At 41.5% G+C, this 18,603-nt stretch overlaps 1 protein-coding gene and 1 long non-coding RNA gene across 2 annotated transcripts; both read right to left on the bottom strand.

Moving 5' to 3' along the window:
- Positions 1-320: 320 nt before the first annotated feature.
- Positions 321-7,222, bottom strand: LOC147301971 (tubulin alpha-1C chain-like). The gene is made up of 4 exons (XM_086281973.1): positions 7,069-7,222; positions 2,776-2,998; positions 1,534-1,682; positions 321-1,421 (listed from the first exon to the last, which is right to left on the bottom strand). Exons 1-4 carry the CDS (start codon positions 7,069-7,071, stop codon positions 447-449), a joined length of 1,350 nt encoding a protein of 449 aa, XP_086138099.1. The 5' UTR covers positions 7,072-7,222; the 3' UTR covers positions 321-446.
- A 5,503-nt stretch (positions 7,223-12,725) lies between these two features.
- On the bottom strand, positions 12,726-15,391 carry LOC147301970 (uncharacterized). Its single transcript, XR_015127150.1, has 2 exons — positions 15,099-15,391; positions 12,726-13,478 (listed from the first exon to the last, which is right to left on the bottom strand). It is a non-coding gene; the product is annotated as an uncharacterized LOC147301970 (long non-coding RNA).
- Between the last annotated feature and the right edge of the window lie 3,212 nt (positions 15,392-18,603).

The following is an 18,603-nucleotide window of genomic DNA, read 5'->3' as shown; positions in this document are numbered from 1 at the left end:
AAGCCATTTTCGTTGGACCAGAAAGCTTCAACATTTCCTAAGAAGGGCTTTTTATTGGTCTATTAAACCAGTACTGTAATAATGAATCTGCATATGAACATATACTATTAGGCACACATTATGGTTTTATAACTTCCTTTTCCTTTTTTTTTTAGTGCCTGGCTTCTAAACCTTCATTATAGATCTGCATCATAGAGTTTTAATAAAGTGTTGATGAGGACAAGCTTGATAGGTGCGAAGAGTTTTATTAGAAAAAGAAGATACAGACACAGTCTCTCTCAGTGGAGAGTCGTTCTTCAATAAAACCAAACACCGTGGGATTGAGCTCAGACAAACTGCTGCTCTGCAGTCTTTATTAGTGGTCTACAGTCATTAAACTGCTTCTGCATGAGACTGATAACAATGACATGAAAAAAGCTCTTTTTTTAAATAAACACTTCCTGTTTTTAATACTCCTCCCCCTCTTCATCTTCTTCGAACGAGTCGACGCCGACCTCCTCGTAATCCTTCTCCAGGGCAGCCATGTCCTCTCTGGCCTCTGAGAACTCTCCCTCCTCCATTCCCTCTCCCACATACCAGTGGACGAAGGCCCTCTTGGCGTACATCAGATCGAACTTGTGGTCGAGTCGAGCCCAGGCCTCTGCGATGGCAGTGGTGTTGCTCAGCATGCACACTGCTCTCTGCACCTTGGCCAGGTCTCCTCCAGGAACCACGGTGGGGGGCTGGTAGTTGATGCCCACCTTGAAGCCTGTAGGACACCAGTCCACAAACTGGATGGATCGCTTCGTCTTGATATTGCCGATAGCGACATTGACATCTTTGGGCACCACGTCACCACGGTACAGGAGGCAGCAGGCCATGTACTTTCCATGGCGAGGGTCACATTTCACCATCTGATTGGCCGGCTCGAAGCAAGAGTTGGTGATCTCAGCCACGGTGAGCTGCTCGTGATAGGCCTTCTCTGCTGAGATAACAGGGGCATAGGTGGCCAGAGGGAAGTGGATGCGAGGGTAGGGCACCAGGTTGGTCTGGAACTCTGTCAGGTCCACATTCAAGGCTCCATCGAAGCGAAGGGAGGCGGTGATGGAGGAGACAATCTGGCTGATGAGGCGATTCAAGTTGGTGTAAGATGGGCGCTCGATGTCCAGGTTCCTTCGGCAGATGTCATAGATGGCCTCATTGTCCACCATGAAGGCACAGTCGGAGTGCTCCAGGGTGGTGTGGGTGGTCAGGATGGAGTTGTAGGGCTCCACCACAGCTGTGGACACTTGAGGAGCTGGATAGATGGCAAACTCCAGCTTGGACTTCTTGCCAAAGTCTACAGAGAGACGCTCCATGAGCAGAGAGGTGAAACCAGAGCCGGTTCCTCCACCAAAGGAGTGAAAGACGAGGAAACCCTGGAGACCTGTGCACTGGTCAGACTGACCGAAAAAGGCACATATTAAAATTTAAGAATCAAAAACAACATTCAAAGCCCATTTATTTCAGCAGCCCCACACTCAAAATCTCTCCAGGTTTCTGCTCTTCTCTCACCAGTTTGCGGATCCTGTCAAGAACAGAGTCGATGTGCTCCTTTCCCACAGTGTAGTGGCCGCGGGCGTAGTTGTTTGCAGCATCCTCCTTCCCGGAGATCAGCTGCTCAGGGTGGAAGAGCTGGCGGTACGTTCCTGTACGGACCTCATCTGAAGGAGAGCAAGAGAGAGCGAGCAATGCTTTGACTGTTCATGCTGAGTGAGAAAATTTGCTCTTAAAAATCGAACCGCACTATTAAAATGGATGCCAAAACATTAGGAGTCCCCCTGAAGGTCATTTGGGTCCAGTTTGTAGTTTCTGTTAATGGCGTTTGGAAGAACAGAAACTTTACAAAGGCTCTTTTTTGCTTTTGTGGGTGTAAGTAAACAATAAAAAGGAGCCAACATGCAATAAATATTAACACTCTTGATGCAGCTCTAAGTCTGTATTAATTCCATCTGTAGTTGCAAAGGCATAATGAAAATATTGAGTGAAAGAAGAAGAGTGGATCTGACTGGCTGATTTAAACTCAAGTGGGCTGGGCTACAGAGAAACCCAGCCTACTTGAATGATTTGAAATGAACTTCGGCCAGGAGATAAATTCATAAAAGTGACTGTTACAGCATCAACATTATCTTGGAACCACCTGCTACCGATAACAGAAAATGATTAACTAGTTTTAACTTCATAGCTTTGGACATTTTTATAGCTCAGTTTACACACACGTTATGAGTTTTTTGGCCACTTGGGGGCAGCAGAAACAAATATTTGCCCACTACATAAGAATCAGCTCCACTTAGAGCCGAGCTCACGTCCTCTTGATAAACAGAAGTTGAGATTCCCTCTTTTTAGCTCCTGAGGAAAAACATCGGGCTCTTCGACTACTAAATGCTCCGCTATGTTCACCAGCTGGACTTTAACCGGGTCCCTCTGCGGCCAAATGCTGAGCATTGAAAGTATGTAACATTTCAGGGTGAGGCTTATCTTAGTTCATTGTGTCTGCAATCTAGTCTATTTATAAAAGAGTGCGATGACAAACCACTGTATGACAGCTTTGTGATACTTCACAGTTTGCCTGTGTCTGCAGACCGTAGCAAAAACTCAGACAAAAAGCATGAAAGGAGTCTTTTAGCTTTTTAAAAAACTGATTGAAAAAGTTAATCACCTTAAACTCTAAATGACAAATAAAATAACAGCTCCCACCAACCTTTCGACGCCCTAAACCCTTAGGTCTTAAAAACCCGCTCAGAGTAAAACCCTCACCGATAACAGTGGGCTCCAGGTCCACAAAGATGGCTCTGGGGACGTATTTCCCATTGCCGGTCTCACTGAAGAAGGTGGTGAAGGAGTCGTCATAGCCTCCGGTGGGCTTGTCGCTGGGCATGTGGCCATCTGGCTGGATGCCGTGCTCCAGGCAGTACAGCTCCCAGCAGGTGTTGCCCATCTGGACACCGGCCTGGCCAACATGGATGGAGATACACTCACGCTGTAGAGGAAGAAAACAAAAAAGACATTTTAGTCATTAATATTCTTTTTATTTTTGCTCTAATATACAGCTGTTGTCAAAAGTTTACATCCACTAATCACTGGCATAAATTTCATGGTAATTTGGGACTTTTAATGATTTTATTTAAACTCCCCTTTTTACATGGTGGAATGATTGTACAGCATACGTCTTTAATCACGTTGTTTTTTTAAAAGAGAGAGAAGAAAAGGGGTCACAAGTTTGAACGTATTTTGGGATTTCTCTAATCCACACAGGGTCAACAGTATAAATACAGACTCAAATAAGAAACGAACACTCCGACTAATATTTGGTCAAATTTCCCTTAACAAGTTGAACCTCAACCAGACACTTTTGGTCGTCATCAACAAGCTTCTGGCAGAGTTGGAACACCCAACTGTGCTCAAGTTTCAACCATCTAGCTCACAGGTGTCAAACTACAGGCCTCGAGTCCAATAGGTTTTAGATGTGTCCTTGATCAAACACAGCTGATTCAAATGGCTAAATTACCTCCTCAACATGTCCTGAAGTTCTCCATAAGCCTGAATGAATGAATGAATGATCATTTGATTCAAGTGTTTTGACCCAGGGTGTTATCTAAAACCTGCAGGACACCAGGCTTCGAGGCCTGGAGTTCGACACCTCTGATCTAGCTGTTAATTCAACACGTTCTTAATTTGAGGTGAAGTTGAAGTATTTGGAAGTTCCTCCTCCTTCATTATTCCATCCACTTGCAGTGTACCAGTACCACTGGCAGCAAAACAGCCCCAGAGCATGATGCTACCACCACCATGCTGGTGGTAGCATCTGGCTACAGCTGGCACAGTGTTTTTAGGTTTGAAAGCCTCACCTTTACTCCTCCAAACATACTTCTTGTCACTGATCAAACAGCTCAATCTCGTCTGACCATAAAACTTTTTGGCTTGTCCATGTGGGCTGCTGTAAATTTAAATTGAGTTTGAAGGCATTGATGATGATCACTAACAAGATAGGCCTCATATAGGACATCATAGAATCTTCAGTACCACTTATTAAAAGATTTAAGTGTGTTTATGTATATATGTGAGGCAGTATCTATATGTTTGACCCTGTGCGGATTAGAGAAAATCCAAAATAAATTCAAACTTGTGCACACAATTCTTGTTTTCCAAAGTCATTAAAGATGCATGCTGTACTGTTATTCCATCCTAGAAATTGAACATTTTTAAAAAAAAAAAATGTTAAAAGCCCAAAATTAATATGACATCATATCCATGATAAATAGTGGTGTATCAAAAATCACATAAAAATATATATTTTTTAAGGCTAAATTGTTTTAACTGGATACCTTACTGCCAACATTTCTGCCTTTAAGCCTGTCATGACCTGCTTTATAAGACAGTTGAGCTGGGTGGAGTCGATTTGCTCTACAACCCGATTTCCATGTGTTCAAATTGCCTGGATCTGCAATCTTATAGTTCTCAGGCATCACTGCCTTAGACCAGTGGTCCCCAACCCCACAGAGCGGTTTGTGCCCGACAATATTTTCACGGACCGGCCTTTAAGGTGTCGCGGATAAATACAACAAAATAAAACTAGTACCGGTACCGAAAAAAAGAAGATTTATTTATAACACACGTGAAAAGACCCAGGAAAACCGAGTTAATGAAAAAAATGATAACAAAATAAAGCTAAAAACTGATAAAAACCCTGAAAACCATACATTTCACACCCGAGTCTCAACTCTCGCAGCCCGGTACCAAATGACTCACGGACCAGTACCAGTCCGTGGCCCGGGGGTTGGGGACCGCTGCCTTAGACTAACAAGCAGTGGTGATTAACACAGTCTTGTCAGAGTGTGTGTAAGGTCCAAAGTGCTTCCACTCCCTGCTCAAGTATTTTTTTTTGCTGCTTATAAAAGATGTGGGTGAGAGTGAAAACGTGTTTGGTCTCATCGTGCAGAAGCAGCCTGAGGGAAAGTAGGATGCAACATCAGCCAACCAGTTTAGGCTGTCAAAAAGCAACATGGATATGAAATTAGCCTCGTTCATGAATTATTAACCCGAGTCATATTTATCTCTGCAGATGATTTTGTTCCACACTGTTTGCATTGTCCCAGCAGTTTCCCTGTCAACAGATGACCATCTGTCCACGAAAAAACGAGAGCACATGCGTCATGTGTTGCTCATACCTGCTAAGACAAGACTTCAGGTATTCACACCCTGATGTATTGATGGATAAGAAACAGCTTCATGTTTACAAGGTGTCTCAGTGGGAAAGCGGATCTCAAATTCTTAAAGCCAAACATGCCTGTTTAAACCTATGGCTAAGCCTACAAACACATTTAAAGAAACCCTAACAATGCTGCCAGGCATGTTCGTTATATAAGATACGATTAAGCTGATAATCAGTCTCGAGGCATGTTTTACATTTGAGGAGATAAAGGGATTTCAGTGGAGAGATATTTCAGGAATTTTCTGAATGCAAGAAACCAAAAGTTAGGATTAGTCACCACAAACCAAGCTCAGACACTCAATAAGCATGATTTAAAACTATTTATCAGCTCAGCTTTGGGCTTCTTGTGAATTATGATCCCTTCACCCACCACCGTCCCCCTCCTTTGTAAAAGGCTCGTGATCAGAGGCGGAGGAGGGGAGGATAGGGTCACCATGACAGAGCTGCTAAGTATGGCGATGGTAGACAGCTATTTTGAGTGTCATTCAGTGTCATTCAGACGACCCTCAGAGAGCGGCGGCTACACTTTTACTCCGCTAATCTGCAAACAATCTGACGCTTCCAGCCTCTCTGCAAACATTACATTACACTGCAAACATATATGAAGCTAATTCAGCAAGAGCTGTTGTGACATCTGTTGGCTGAATGTGAGGAAGGTGGGCGTGACGGCCTGTTTGCTTGCTGGTGTTGCAATATGCCTCGCAGCCTTGAAATACCCACTTCCAGGAAAACATGGGGGGTGAGGGGGGTGTCTAGAGTGAAACTGTGCTTCCTGTATCTCGTCCCCTGACTGAAACCACGTCATGTTTGACGTCCGGGTCTCCATGCTGGTAAGCTAACACAGTAGAGAGCTTTGTGCTGCAAGAGTGCGCGCTCAAACAAAAATGCAGAAGTGGCTATGAGTCATTAAAGATTTTGGAGTTTCCTGGTTTCCTCGGATGAAAGTGAAGTGGATTGTTGTTGTTTGTGTGTATTTTGGTGAAAGAAGGAACCGGGTGGACAAATCAGAAGCCGTCCAGACCAGACGATGCCAAGTATTCACTTAAAGCTCACTCTTTAAGGTGGAATTGAGTCTCTGAGCTCTCTGCACTTCCCCCTCCTCAGTAGGAAGTGTCACAAGAAACCGTTTTCTTGCATTCAATCACTTCTGTCTGCCTGCATTTTCCAAATGACCTGCAAATGTTATACCACTAACTGCTGCAAAGGGAGTAAAAGTCAGGGGGGGGGGAGGGAGGTCAGAGTCCTGAAGTTTATGCACAGTTTCTGCTGATTTCCCTTATCTTTAACATTTCGAGCAACTTTGCTCAAAACGTTGTGCACTCCAAAGACCCCGGAGGTTGGAGTTTTTGCAGCTTGTGAGCACGCTGCTGAACAAAAATAAATGCAAAATACACAAGCGGCCTGCTGGAAGCCACATCAGCATTCCCAACCAGCCGGGCAAACAAGCACGCCCCTCCTGACAGACACACAGTCCTCCAGGCCTCATATGGAAAAAGTTAACCTTCCCCTGAGCCGGAGCTGAAGCCAGCTACCCGGTAGCTTGTTTCCACTGACTGACTCTATGTTTTAAACATACATTTGTTTTCCGTGGCTGAGGTAGGAGGTATTTCCTGCATCAGCGCCAAAAACAGAAATGTGTTTTGAGAAGCAGCCTGGGGCCAGTAGAGTAGAAATAGTAGACTGAAGCTTGGGTTTGAGAAGAAAGTGTGAAGATACAAGAGGAAACCTTAAATTATGAAGAAATTTCAAGTCTAATATGTTGCATTTTGGGGTAATTACGGCTGAATAGAAGCAGTTCTGTACTAATAACAGTAAATAATGTCTGGATTGATACTCACCATTGTGCTGTTTTAATTGTTCTCCAAGGAGAAGAAGTAGTTCAAATCTGCAGGTTCTCACAGTGCACCTATAATGAGATCTCTGTGAGGGAAGTCTCATCAGTGTGTGACACGCACACTTTTATAGCTACTACAGGAGGTGGAGGAAAAGGGAGGAGGAGAGGTGGAGCCACCCAACAGCTGAGACTTTGTTCTTTTTTTAAGGGCAAGAGAAGTCTTCCTCTGTGTCCTTGTCATAATAAAAGTCCACAGGAAGTACTCAGATGATGTAATCTTCTGATAGTGATCGCTGTTTTTAGTTCCACAGGTGTGAAGTACATGTATTTAAAAACTCTCATTATAGGTTTGTTCCACTATGTCAAAATAAATTTGTGTTACCTAACGTTCTGTAATATAGATCTCCTGTTCCAGTACTGGATCCTCATATTAAACATCAAACATTAACTGAAGTTTTAAAAATGTGCAAGTAATACATATGACTCAACAGCTCTAAATGCTCAGTTTCAGGCAGTTGTTTTTCTAGCCTTGGCTCTGTATGATGTCATAAAGAGCAGATTTCTTCCTAATATGGTCGTCTCTTAAATTTCGTTGTCATGTTGTAATTTTTTTTAGAAGTGTGCTGTTGTTAAACTCCCCCCCCCCCCCCCCGGGGCCAACACCGTTACATAATAATCTGCTCTTCATCACATGCCTGGTTAAATAAAGGTTATGCTGACTCACTGCACCATCTTGTGACAAAGTTGTAAAAAGTCTATTCAGATCCTTGTTAAGTAAATAAAAGATTTCTGACCCTCATCAACCCTGTTATTAGGAGCACACTCCTCTGAGAGTGCTCTTTAATGGGTCTATAATGATCTGAATGACTTTGATGCAGGGCATTGTTCTGTGCTCACTATGCTAGTCCTGAGTACTGCCTTTGATCACAAAATTTTACTTAATAATCTTAAAATAATACTTTGGCTGGTGTCTCTGACTCTGTGTTAGACTGTTGGCAAATTATCCTGTAACCCTGCTTCTCCAACCTGTGGTGTTCCTCAAGGCTCAATTTTTTTTCCTGCATTCTTCTTTCAGCTGCCATCATCGGACATCATTCTGACATTTCTTATCATTTCTATGCTTATGACATTCAGCTGTATATGTCTTAAACCCCACCGGCTTATCCCAGATTAGTGACCCTAACAATGACCTTTCCAGTAACACTAAGGCCCCTGCACTTCCTCCTGAAATACATTAAAGAATCAGTTAAACACTTGCTTACTAGATAACTCGTCTAGATAACTTGCAATGCCACGTTTACCAGCTTAGACAAATCATCTTTTTCACAGCTGGTTATATGCTTCTTTTGTTTTAATTAATTAATGAATTAGTTATGTTTTTTTAACAGCTAATTAATGTGTTTAAATTTAACGTTACACTTAATTATGATTATTACTAGACTTTATTTTATTGCACAACACTCTAAATAAAAAAAACTTCACTTACTTAACAACTTGTGGTTAAACTAAATAAATAAATAAACTGGGATTACACAGAAGTACAGCCCAGTCCTACTTAAATTTAATCTGATATCTCCTAAACAGAATACAAAGATGTTTAGGACATTCTGTTGAGATTCACTATATAGCGCAGTATTTAACAAAAAAGTGCCCTTAAGGAAGAGGCTCTGAAACAACATACTTTAGAGGTTGGAACTGAAAGGCTGCACGAGGTGCAAGAGAAAAAGGTTACTTTGAAATGAGCAGAATAGGTCTGTGTTAAGACAGTCAGCTTAATAAATTAAATATGATTAATATTTAATGCAAATGAAATGACCTGTAAGTATATAAAGCAATTCAAATAAACAAAAGGCACCTTTCAATTGTTCTTACAATTTACTTACATTATCAGAATTATAGTGACTCGTTTCTGTATATCTGAAAACATGCTGACTTTAAATTTTGTGTGTTATTTCTTATATCTCAAAAACAACAAATGACCTATTTTTGTTTCAGTCATGTTTACTTTAGGTTTTGTCACATAACTTAGCAAATGTGTTATTTTATCTTTTCTGTTGGGGTTAAATATGATTTCAGTATAAGCCTCACAGAAACTTGAGCTTCTTTCCTCATGAAATATTATCACACAGAAGAGCTTCACCATCAGTCCTCCTGCTATAATGAATAGATGTTGTAACACTAAGGCTGAACCTCTGTGGTTAAACTGTTTATAGAGTTACTGACAGTGACATACTGCATAGATGCCTTTTCAATAACAGATCGACAGTGCTCTCTTCAGGTCAAATGACGCAACTGCATGTCTGCAGCTTAAGGTACAGTTGTGTTCAAAATAATGACAGTCCAACAGGAGTAACCAGATCAATCAGTATTTTGGTACAAATCATATTATTACAAAGCAAATTGGAATTGTAAAGCGCTTTGGGTGCCTTGAAAATTATCAGTCGGTGTAGTAGAGTCAGAGAAACCAACCAACCCAACACTCATGATATGAATGCACCCGAGTCTGCGTAACTGAATTAAGTGAAATGGGCGTGTTCAATATGATAGTAGTAGAGCAGGGCGATATGGCCAAAAATATTTATCACGATATATATTTGAAAATTTGCGATAACGATATAACTGACGATATAATTGATGCGAGACAAAATACAACTCCACAACATTACTAGCGCAAAAAGACAACCTTCCATTTATTTTCACTTAAACAAGAAGCTGGTTTTTATGTACATTAAAGCTTTATAAAAATTTAACAGTGCAAATGCAAATTCCTTGCTGAAAGTTTAACCAAAAGGCATTTCCAGTAGAAATGGGCTGACATATCCTGAGCATAACCATGTATAATATCCACTGAAGTTAAAAAGAGGTGCTTTGTAACATTAAACTGCAGTGTGCAGTACGCATTTTTCGGACAATAAGGTGCACGGGATTATAAGGCACATTAAGCGAAACAAAGCAGTCAGATAAATCAAACTTTATTAAACTCATTCTTCTTGCTTCCTCCACTTCTGTACCATTGATTCATTAATGTTGAATTCTCTGGCAGCTGCTCTATTCCCATGTTGTTGCAGTATATTAATGACTAACCTCGTATTGTGGATGGATTATCTCAGTTGTTCTCCTGACTGAAGTTCGGTCCGTTTACAGCATCCTGCCATGCGATTGCATTTGTCTCTAACCATGAAGAACCTTCACGTTAACTTTTATAAGTGGAAAAGTGTTAGTGTTCGTCCTCCAGCTTCACTGTTTATGTTATGCTAACATAGCTGTGTCGCTAGCGATCACGTAGCATATAATTATATACCAGCTAGCCCAACTTCAGTAACCCTACAAACGTCACTGCTGTTTAGTTTCCTGTCTTCATTTATGTTGGAAGTGATAGCAGAGCTGTACGTTTGATTTTTTTCAGAAATCTATATATCATGCTTAGGCAACTAGCGAAATTAGCGAGCTAACTTCCGCTAGCTTCCTGCTAACTTCTAACTCCGTTAAATGTAATAACTTTTGTTTTCATGGATGCCTGGAAGTTAAACTTCATAGTTACACCTGGTAAAGCAGCAATGCTGATCGTTTTATTAAAGATGAAAGAATTTAGACAGTTTTTAACTCTCAGTGATGCTGCAGTGTTCATTTGACCTGAAGCATATGGAGTTTAGGACCCAGATTACTCCCAGATTTAAGAGCATCTTAGTCCGACAAATACGACAATAACAACGGCCGCTTGCATGTTCTGCAAAAAAATGTGCTTTCTTGTGTATCTGACAGACAAACACCAAACCAGTTCCACATCACTGAAGTTGCACCATTTTTACAAACCAATTCTGGTTCATCTGTTTCACTCAACAATCGGCCGTGTGCGTATGAAAACAAAGGCACTGCGCATGCGCGTTTTACTCATATTCTATCGCGATATTTCATTTTCCTATCGTTGCCTAACATTATACCGGTATTACCGTGAACGGTATAATATGGCCCAGCCCTAGATAGTAGTATAGTATGATGTTATGTAAAAAAAACAAGGATACAATTTGCCAAAGAACATATCAACTGGCCTAAAGAGAAATGGAGAAACATTTTGTGGAGTGATGAAAGTAAGATTGTTCTTTTTGGGTCCAAGGGCCGCAGACAGTTTGTCAGGTGACCCCCAAACACTGAATTCAAGCCACAGTACACTCTGAAGACCATGAAGCATGGTGGTGTAAGCATCATGATATGGGGCTGTTTCTCTTACTATGGTGTCGGGCCTATTTATCGCATAGCAGGGATCATGGATCAATTTGCTTATATCAAAAGGTCATGCTGCCTTATGCTGAAGAGGAAATGCCCTTGAAATGGGTGTTTCAACAAGACTATGGCCGCAAACACACCAGTAAGCGAGCGGCATCTTGGCTCCAGACCAACAAAATTCAGGTTATGGAGTGGCCAGCCCAATCCCCGGACCTTAATCCAGTAGAAAACTTGTGGGGTGACATCAGAAATGATATTTCTGAAGCAAAACCAAGAAATGCAGAGGAATTGTGGAAGGTTGTCAAATCATCCTGGGCTGGCATAACTGTTTACAGGTGCCAGAAGTTGGTCGACTCCATGCAGCACGGATGTGAAGCAGTTCTCAAAAACAGTGGTTAAACAACTAAATATTAGCTTAGTGATTCACAGGAATGCTAAATCTGAATGGTTTTTTTCAGTTTATTGAGTAAATATTTGAGTTTGTAATGAAAAATGCAGACACTGCTATTTTTTTGAACAGCCCAGTATCATGTTTTGCTTCATTTTCTGTAAAGTAATTGAAATATTGATACTTTGTTCTTCATGTTTTGATGTAAAATATAATGTGCAGTGTTCCCAATGAATGGAAATAAAAATATTATACGGATTTTGAGCTTTACTCACGTTTTAAAACACACTGTTATTATTTTGAACACAACTGTACACTACACTCACTGGCCACCTTTGTTAGGTACATCAGCTACTACTTAATGCAAATATCTAATCGGCCAATGACATGTCAGCAACACAGTGTATTTTAGGTAGACATGATTGAGACAACCTGCTGAAGTTCAAACTGAGCATCAGAATATGAGAGAAAGGTGATTTAAGTGAGTTTGAACGTGGCATGGTTGTTGGTCTGAGTATTTCAGAAACTGCTGATCTACTGGGATTTTCCCACATAACCAGTAGTGTTTATAGAGAATGGTCTCAGGTCAGAGGAGGATGCTCAGGCTGCTTTAAGCTGCCAGGAAGCCAACAGTAACACCAAAAAACAAAAAACCACTTGTTACGACTGAGGTATGCAGAAGAGCATCTTGGCGGCAGCAGAAGAGCACACCGGATGCTGCCCCTATCAGCCAAGGTCAAAGAATGAGGCTACAATTTGCAGGGGCTCACCAAAATTGGACATGCTAGCATGTTAATATCAACCAGAATCTGAGGAATGTTTCCAGCACCTTGTTCAATCTATGTCATAACAAATTAAAGCAGTTCTGAAGGCAGAAGGAAGTCCAATCCAGTACTAGCAAGATGTATCTAATAAAGTGGCAGATGAAAAGGCAATGAGTCTTTTTAAAAATAACCAAACATCCATTTTAAAGCATTAACATCTCTTTCACAGAGCTCCCGTCACAACAATCAGAAAATTTTAGAATGAATGAAAATGGCAACAAAATATTTAAATGAAGTTGTTTTTTAATCAATTTTCAGATTTATAATCAGCAACAAAGAAAAAAGCCCACCGCTCACTTTGAACAACAGAAAACCCCACAAACAATAATCACCAACATCTGGCTCCCTATCAAACAACTCCTCAGAAGTGGGCTTCACTCTGAACCTTCAACACATTTTCCCCCCAAATACCTCGCACACTTTTTCTGTACCGTCTGTACCTTTGCTGCTCTTTGAGCTAACAGCATGCTCATTTTCTTCCCAGTCTTGGCTCTCATCTATGGCAGAGCTGTCTTTGGCTCTGGTTCACTGTTAGGGATGTTCAGCCCACAGAGACCTGGTTTAGTTCTTGCCCTCAGTAACCTACCAGGTTTTCCAGGACCTTGTGTGAATCAGGATCCAAACTGGAATAAATCAACATATGAAAACAACAAAAATGGAAGAGAAACATGTTGCCCGGTGATCTAAAGAAACTCAACTTTTAGTGTCAGTATGGACATGTGCTGAAGGCTTCACTGGGAACGTAAATGTGTGAAGAATGCGCAGTCAGAACCAAACAGCCCTTTGATTACTCCCCCCGTAGATAAGTAAGGAGTCACCATAAAGTTATTAGCCTCCTGCTTGTCCCTCATGCCAGGTGCAGGTTTTCTCCTCGTCCTCTTTAATCCGTGACCTCTGAGTCCTTCTGGTCCACACTGGAGTTCTGCTCCTGGTTGGAAACCTCCAACTTCTTCTTAAAAGCTTGATTGTGTGGGTCATCTGGAGGGAGACACACACACAGACACAAAAAGTGACGAGAGTGATGAGAGGACAACACAAAACAAATATATTATAGTAACAGCAGAGGTCTGATGGCACAGATGGTAATCATTCGTTTGGGGCATTCTGTTCATAACTTTCACAGAGAGTTTTCAGATGTAACCGAGGGAGGTGGAGGGTTTGTAGGGTTTGGTGGAGTCGTCGTTCTGGCCTCACTGAACATTGGCCTGCGGGTTGCACTGGAGCTGTTTCCAGTATTAGCACCTCCGAGTCTGAGGAAGACGCTTGACTTGCTGCCTCGGGGAGGAGTTCAAGCATCTCAGGAAGGAGCGGTACTCATCCACATTGAAAGGAGACAGTCGGGTCGGTTCAAGCATCTGATTAGGAGGAGATTCCAGCTTAATTCTCAAACAAACTGAAGATATTCTATTCCCTAGAGGAGTTGGAGGAGGTGGCTTGGAAGAGTTAGAGCTGTGCTCTTCAGCTGAGACTGTGGCACTGTGTCCTGGGCTAGCATAAGCGACAAAAAAAATGGAGCTGTTTCTGATTAAAAACCTACCAAAAACAACCAAACACAAGAACCTTTAAAAGGCACAAAACCTTCAGAGGAAACAAACATTTTACCTAAAATTACCTTTTTAAATTTTCCATGTGTAGCAGCATAGTTTATAGAAAGTAACTCTCTGGACGGTGTGCAAGCGATCAGTCTGCAATCAACACCAGTAAAAGAATTGTTTTACTTTTAAGTTCTGTCGTGTCATGATTGGTCAGTACAGAAACCAATACAAACGCACCCAATCCAAGTATCGATAGCAACGCTGGTATTGGTATCAGGCCGGTACTAGTGCAACAGAATTGACGCTTTGGGTTGTTTGTCTTCCGTAAGTTCCCTACATTGTTCACGCGAGTTTCTGCGGCCTATAGGTAATGTTATATTTTTATATTTGAACCATTTTTGCGGTAAAATAAGCATTTTCTAGCCTAAAAAAACATAACAATATAAATATCGTCTTACCGCTGAACACCACATTGATGATCCAGCCTATAGAGCAAGGTGTTTTTTTCCATGCATTTAAGGCGTCTTATATACGAAACACCCTGCTGAATACATACAGATGTGTCTCAAAAGTGTCTTTAAAAGTGTCAGGAGGGTTTTTATGGCTTTAAATTGATGAAAATAATAAAATAAACACATGGTTTCTGATTCGCAGATTTTCCACGTCCTGGACCATAAACCCTGTGTTAATCCAGGGGATGCTGTATTTGGTGGGGTTGTATTTTCACACACAATACTGTAATACGATACTGTAGTGGTCCCACCCACTACTGCATAGCCCGGCAGGATTGGACTCTTTAGCGTGCCACTTCTGGGTCCCCGGGCCATATGTTTGACACCCCTGCACTCTACCCTTTCCTCTGTTTTTTAATAATGGGGTCTGGGTGCAGCAGACTGTCTCTGCCTGCAGCTTTATAGCTTTTTGTTGGTGGCCTCCTCAGCAGACTCTGCTGATCTCCGCCCTGTCCTGTTCCTCACCAACACCCTCGGTGTCACCGTCCTCGCCCCTTCTTGTCAACACCGCGCAGTCACACCGAGTGTGGTTAAATCAGGATCTTACACACCTATTCTGTATAACTTTACTTCGGGTTTCCAGATGACATCCAGCATTTTCCGTTGCTGCTCGATCTGCGCCTCGTACCGGACGGTGGTTTCCTCCAGCGCCGAGCACAGGTCATCGCCCACAGCCGACATCCGCTGCCTGAGGCGCTCTCTGAAAGACCCAACCGAGGACATCTTCACTCCCACCGACGGCTGGATTTAGTGCGAGCACACAACAAAGAGGTCCTCCAGCCGAAAAACACCGAGATAATGCCGGTAGCGCCTTCTTCGTCTTCAGCTGGGCAGCGGTGGCGCAATGCTGCCCTCTGCCGTTCACTTGTGAAATCCACATGGAAAAACATGCAGGACACTAACGCTTTTTCCTGTCTGTTAAATTTGATCTGTTTTGTGCTGATGTCACTGATACTGAGAGAGTGGTAGAGAGAAATCGTAACACATTTGGATTTTGTGACACTTGGAGAAGACATAAAGTTGATTTGGTTGCATTTTGAACCCTTAGATTTCTTCTCCTGTTCTTCTGAAGCAAACTTGGAAGAAAATAAAAGGTGGAATTAAAAAACGCCAAATACTACTTCAAGGGCTCGTAGGATATTAGTAGTGTGGGGAACATTTTATGCTTCCTTTTAATATGTCCACTGTGTGAGCCTTCATGTTACTCACCAAGGCGATCTGGGCTGTCAAACACAATATTTATGCACTTACCTGTCCTTTGCGCACAGAGATCTCTCTATATTTTGTGAATCTTTTAATGATATTATGCACTGTAAATGATGAGATATTCAAAATCTCTCCCAGTTTTATGTTGATGATTACTCTGAAACCGTTCCACAATTTGCAGGTGCAGTTTTTTGCTGATTGGTGAACCTCTGCCCATCATTACCTCTGAGAAACTCTGCCTCTCTATGATTTTAGAGGACGCTTTTTATACACCAAGTCACATTAATGAACATTAATTAACTAATGTTTAGGTTAATTAATTAACCTAAGTAGTTCCCAAAAGTTCCTCCAGCTGTTTCTTTATAACACCACACACTTTAAATTCATTATTAGCTCAGATTTTTCTTAAATTTTCTAAGTTTTAACATTTTGTATGTTTTCTGTGTTTTAAATTAGAAAAAAGCTTCATGAGATTGGGAAATCGGTGCATTCTTGTTATTTTAAAAGCTATGCAATACTTAAAATCACTTACAGTATACTTATTTCTTTGTTTCCTGTAAGGACCTGATTTGTTACACTCATGTTACACTCATTTACTTACCAATTGTAAGTAAATATAATTACATTGTAATTTCTAATAAAATACATTGTAATCCCATTTAATCACAGGTTAATTATGCCCCTAGTTGCAGGTCATATTTCAAAGTGTTGGCTCCTGACTGTGAGGAAATGACACTGTAACACTGTGTAACATTAAAGCAGTGACTTCTTTATGCAAACCCAGACTGAGCCCAGGGTGAGGACTCTGTGTGCACCAACACTCTGGGTGAACTGAAACCAAACCAAAAAGAGAAACACTCTTTTTTTCCCCCTTGTGGTGTTCACATCAAATCATTTCTCATTAGCAGTGTGCCTTTGTCATGGATGCATGCACGTGGTCAGCATGTATGAGGAAGAACAAAGTCTTGGTGAACTTTAGCTGTCCATCACTCTTCACAGGAACGCAGAACTGATCCAGGAGCTTTCACAGGCCTGAGCCCATCGCACCAGGCCGCCGCCTCTGAATGTGAACGTCCTCATAATCCTCAAAGTCCTCCGGAGCCTATAGCTCCTTCATTCCTTCCTTCAAACAGTCCCCTAAGCATCTTTTTTTTTTTTCTTTTTTTGGAAAGGTGCGAGAGTTTGCGATAGTGGAGATCTTTTTCATGTCGTGTGTTTCGTCCTCCTCCCCCTCGGAGGTCCACAGATGCTCTTCTGTTACATCTCTCTCACTTTTTCTGCACCCGGTCCTCATGACTGCTTGAGTTAGAACGTGACAAGAACGCCAAATCTCAGGTTAAAGTCTTTTAGACAAGTCACTTTATTTATAAGAAGAAGCAACACCTGTATAAAAAGGAGATACAAGCTGGAATCAATGATAACAATTACAGAAAAAAAACCTTTCAGCTTATGAGTTATGCAGCAGTAAGACGTTAGATTGGAGGATTGAACCCACATTATTACACTGTGTGCATTCACAGGGAAACAAACTGTTTAAAGTCAGCTCATTTACAGAAAATAGAACTTTTCTGTGGTTATATTTCACCTGCATCTGGTTTCCCGTGTAGTGAATCTAACACAGCAAAGCTGAGAACATGCCACAGGCACCAAACGAGTCGTGCACACTTAAAGTACATCAGAAATTCAACGACTTTCCACTTTAATGAAAACAGTTTGCAGTACCAGCATAGAGGAGGAAGAGGGGGCTGGTATTTCAGAGTAAAGTGGAGCTCATAGTGGGCTCAAAGAAGCGAAGAACTCCCACATTTATTATTATTATCATATACATTAACAGTGATCATGCCGCAGGTCCCAGCAGAAGGTTTTAAAGCCACATATTCCCGTCAGATTCAGATCTAGGCTTTGGTTAGCAAAGCAATCAGTGGATTTGGAATATTTTGCCATCATGAAGAGCGCACTCAGCAACTCTATCTCTAAATCTTGTGTCACCGAGACAACAGGTAATAATTGGAAGGGATTAGAGTGCTTTATTTCTGAGGGGTAAACCCCTCAGGGAGCTCCTCACAGTTTACAACTGAAATTAGCATTGTCTGCTAACAGGGCAAGAACTGAACACTTGAATCACCCGACTGGATTACTTCAGCCCAGAGGTAAAGGACAGAATACACACAGAAGAGCCCAAGTGATGCATCAAGAACCTGATTTACCGATTCGACTTTTAACCTCCAATCCGCAGCTGATTCATAAACAGCAATTTAGTTTCTTCTGTGAGTTTGTGCAAAATTTCATAATGAGGCAAGAAGGTAAGACTGAAAAAATGGAATTATATCCTATTAGTTTAGAAATTAAATCATTTGGCCTAGTATTAGAGTCACAGCTTGTATTTGCTTTGTGCAAACCTAACAGCCCTTTGGTGGAGCTGCCAATAAGGCCCTGGTGATAAAATTTAAGAGTTTACTGATCAACATTTTTATAGTCTGGCTTATTGGACAAACTCTTATTATGAAGAAAGCCAAAGTATTTCTTTCTAATTAGAAACAGCATGCATTTGGTTTGTTATACACACTCACTGGCCCTCAACGTTGCTATTACGGGATTAGTCCCGTTTTGGACATGGTCACCAATCTTATGTTGTCCAATTTTCTGTTTTGGTTCAAAGGTTCCTCTCCTAGGCTAACAGGAGTAGTACCTGCTGTGGTCTTCTCCTTCTTCTGAGATCAGCAGTTTCTGAAGTACAGTCACTTAAATCACCTTTCTTCCTCTTTCTGATGCTCACACTGAATCCAGCAGAATGTCATGACCATGTCTTCATGCTTAAATGCTGCCATGTGATTAGCTAATTATACATTA

This window comes from Aulonocara sp. 'chitande type north' Nkhata Bay, linkage group LG23 (genome assembly GCF_057382095.1).
Source record: "Aulonocara sp. 'chitande type north' Nkhata Bay isolate Kocher_YH1m ecotype deep benthic linkage group LG23, A_spYH_male_GT1.1, whole genome shotgun sequence".
Classification (NCBI taxonomy): domain Eukaryota; kingdom Metazoa; phylum Chordata; class Actinopteri; order Cichliformes; family Cichlidae; genus Aulonocara; species Aulonocara sp. 'chitande type north' Nkhata Bay.
The sequence above is the reverse complement of the archived record's forward strand: the minus strand, read 5'-3'. Positions and strand labels throughout refer to the sequence as shown.

What these genes read in the sequence shown, in the direction of transcription:
- LOC147301971 (XM_086281973.1), bottom strand. An exon ending in CCTGGAGCCCACTGTTATCG is followed by an intron (nt 1,683 to 2,775) that starts GTGAGGGTTTTA and finishes GCTCTCCTTCAG; the next exon opens with ATGAGGTCCGTACAGGAACG. An exon ending in TTGACAGGATCCGCAAACTG is followed by an intron (nt 1,422 to 1,533) that starts GTGAGAGAAGAG and finishes TTTTTCGGTCAG; the next exon opens with TCTGACCAGTGCACAGGTCT.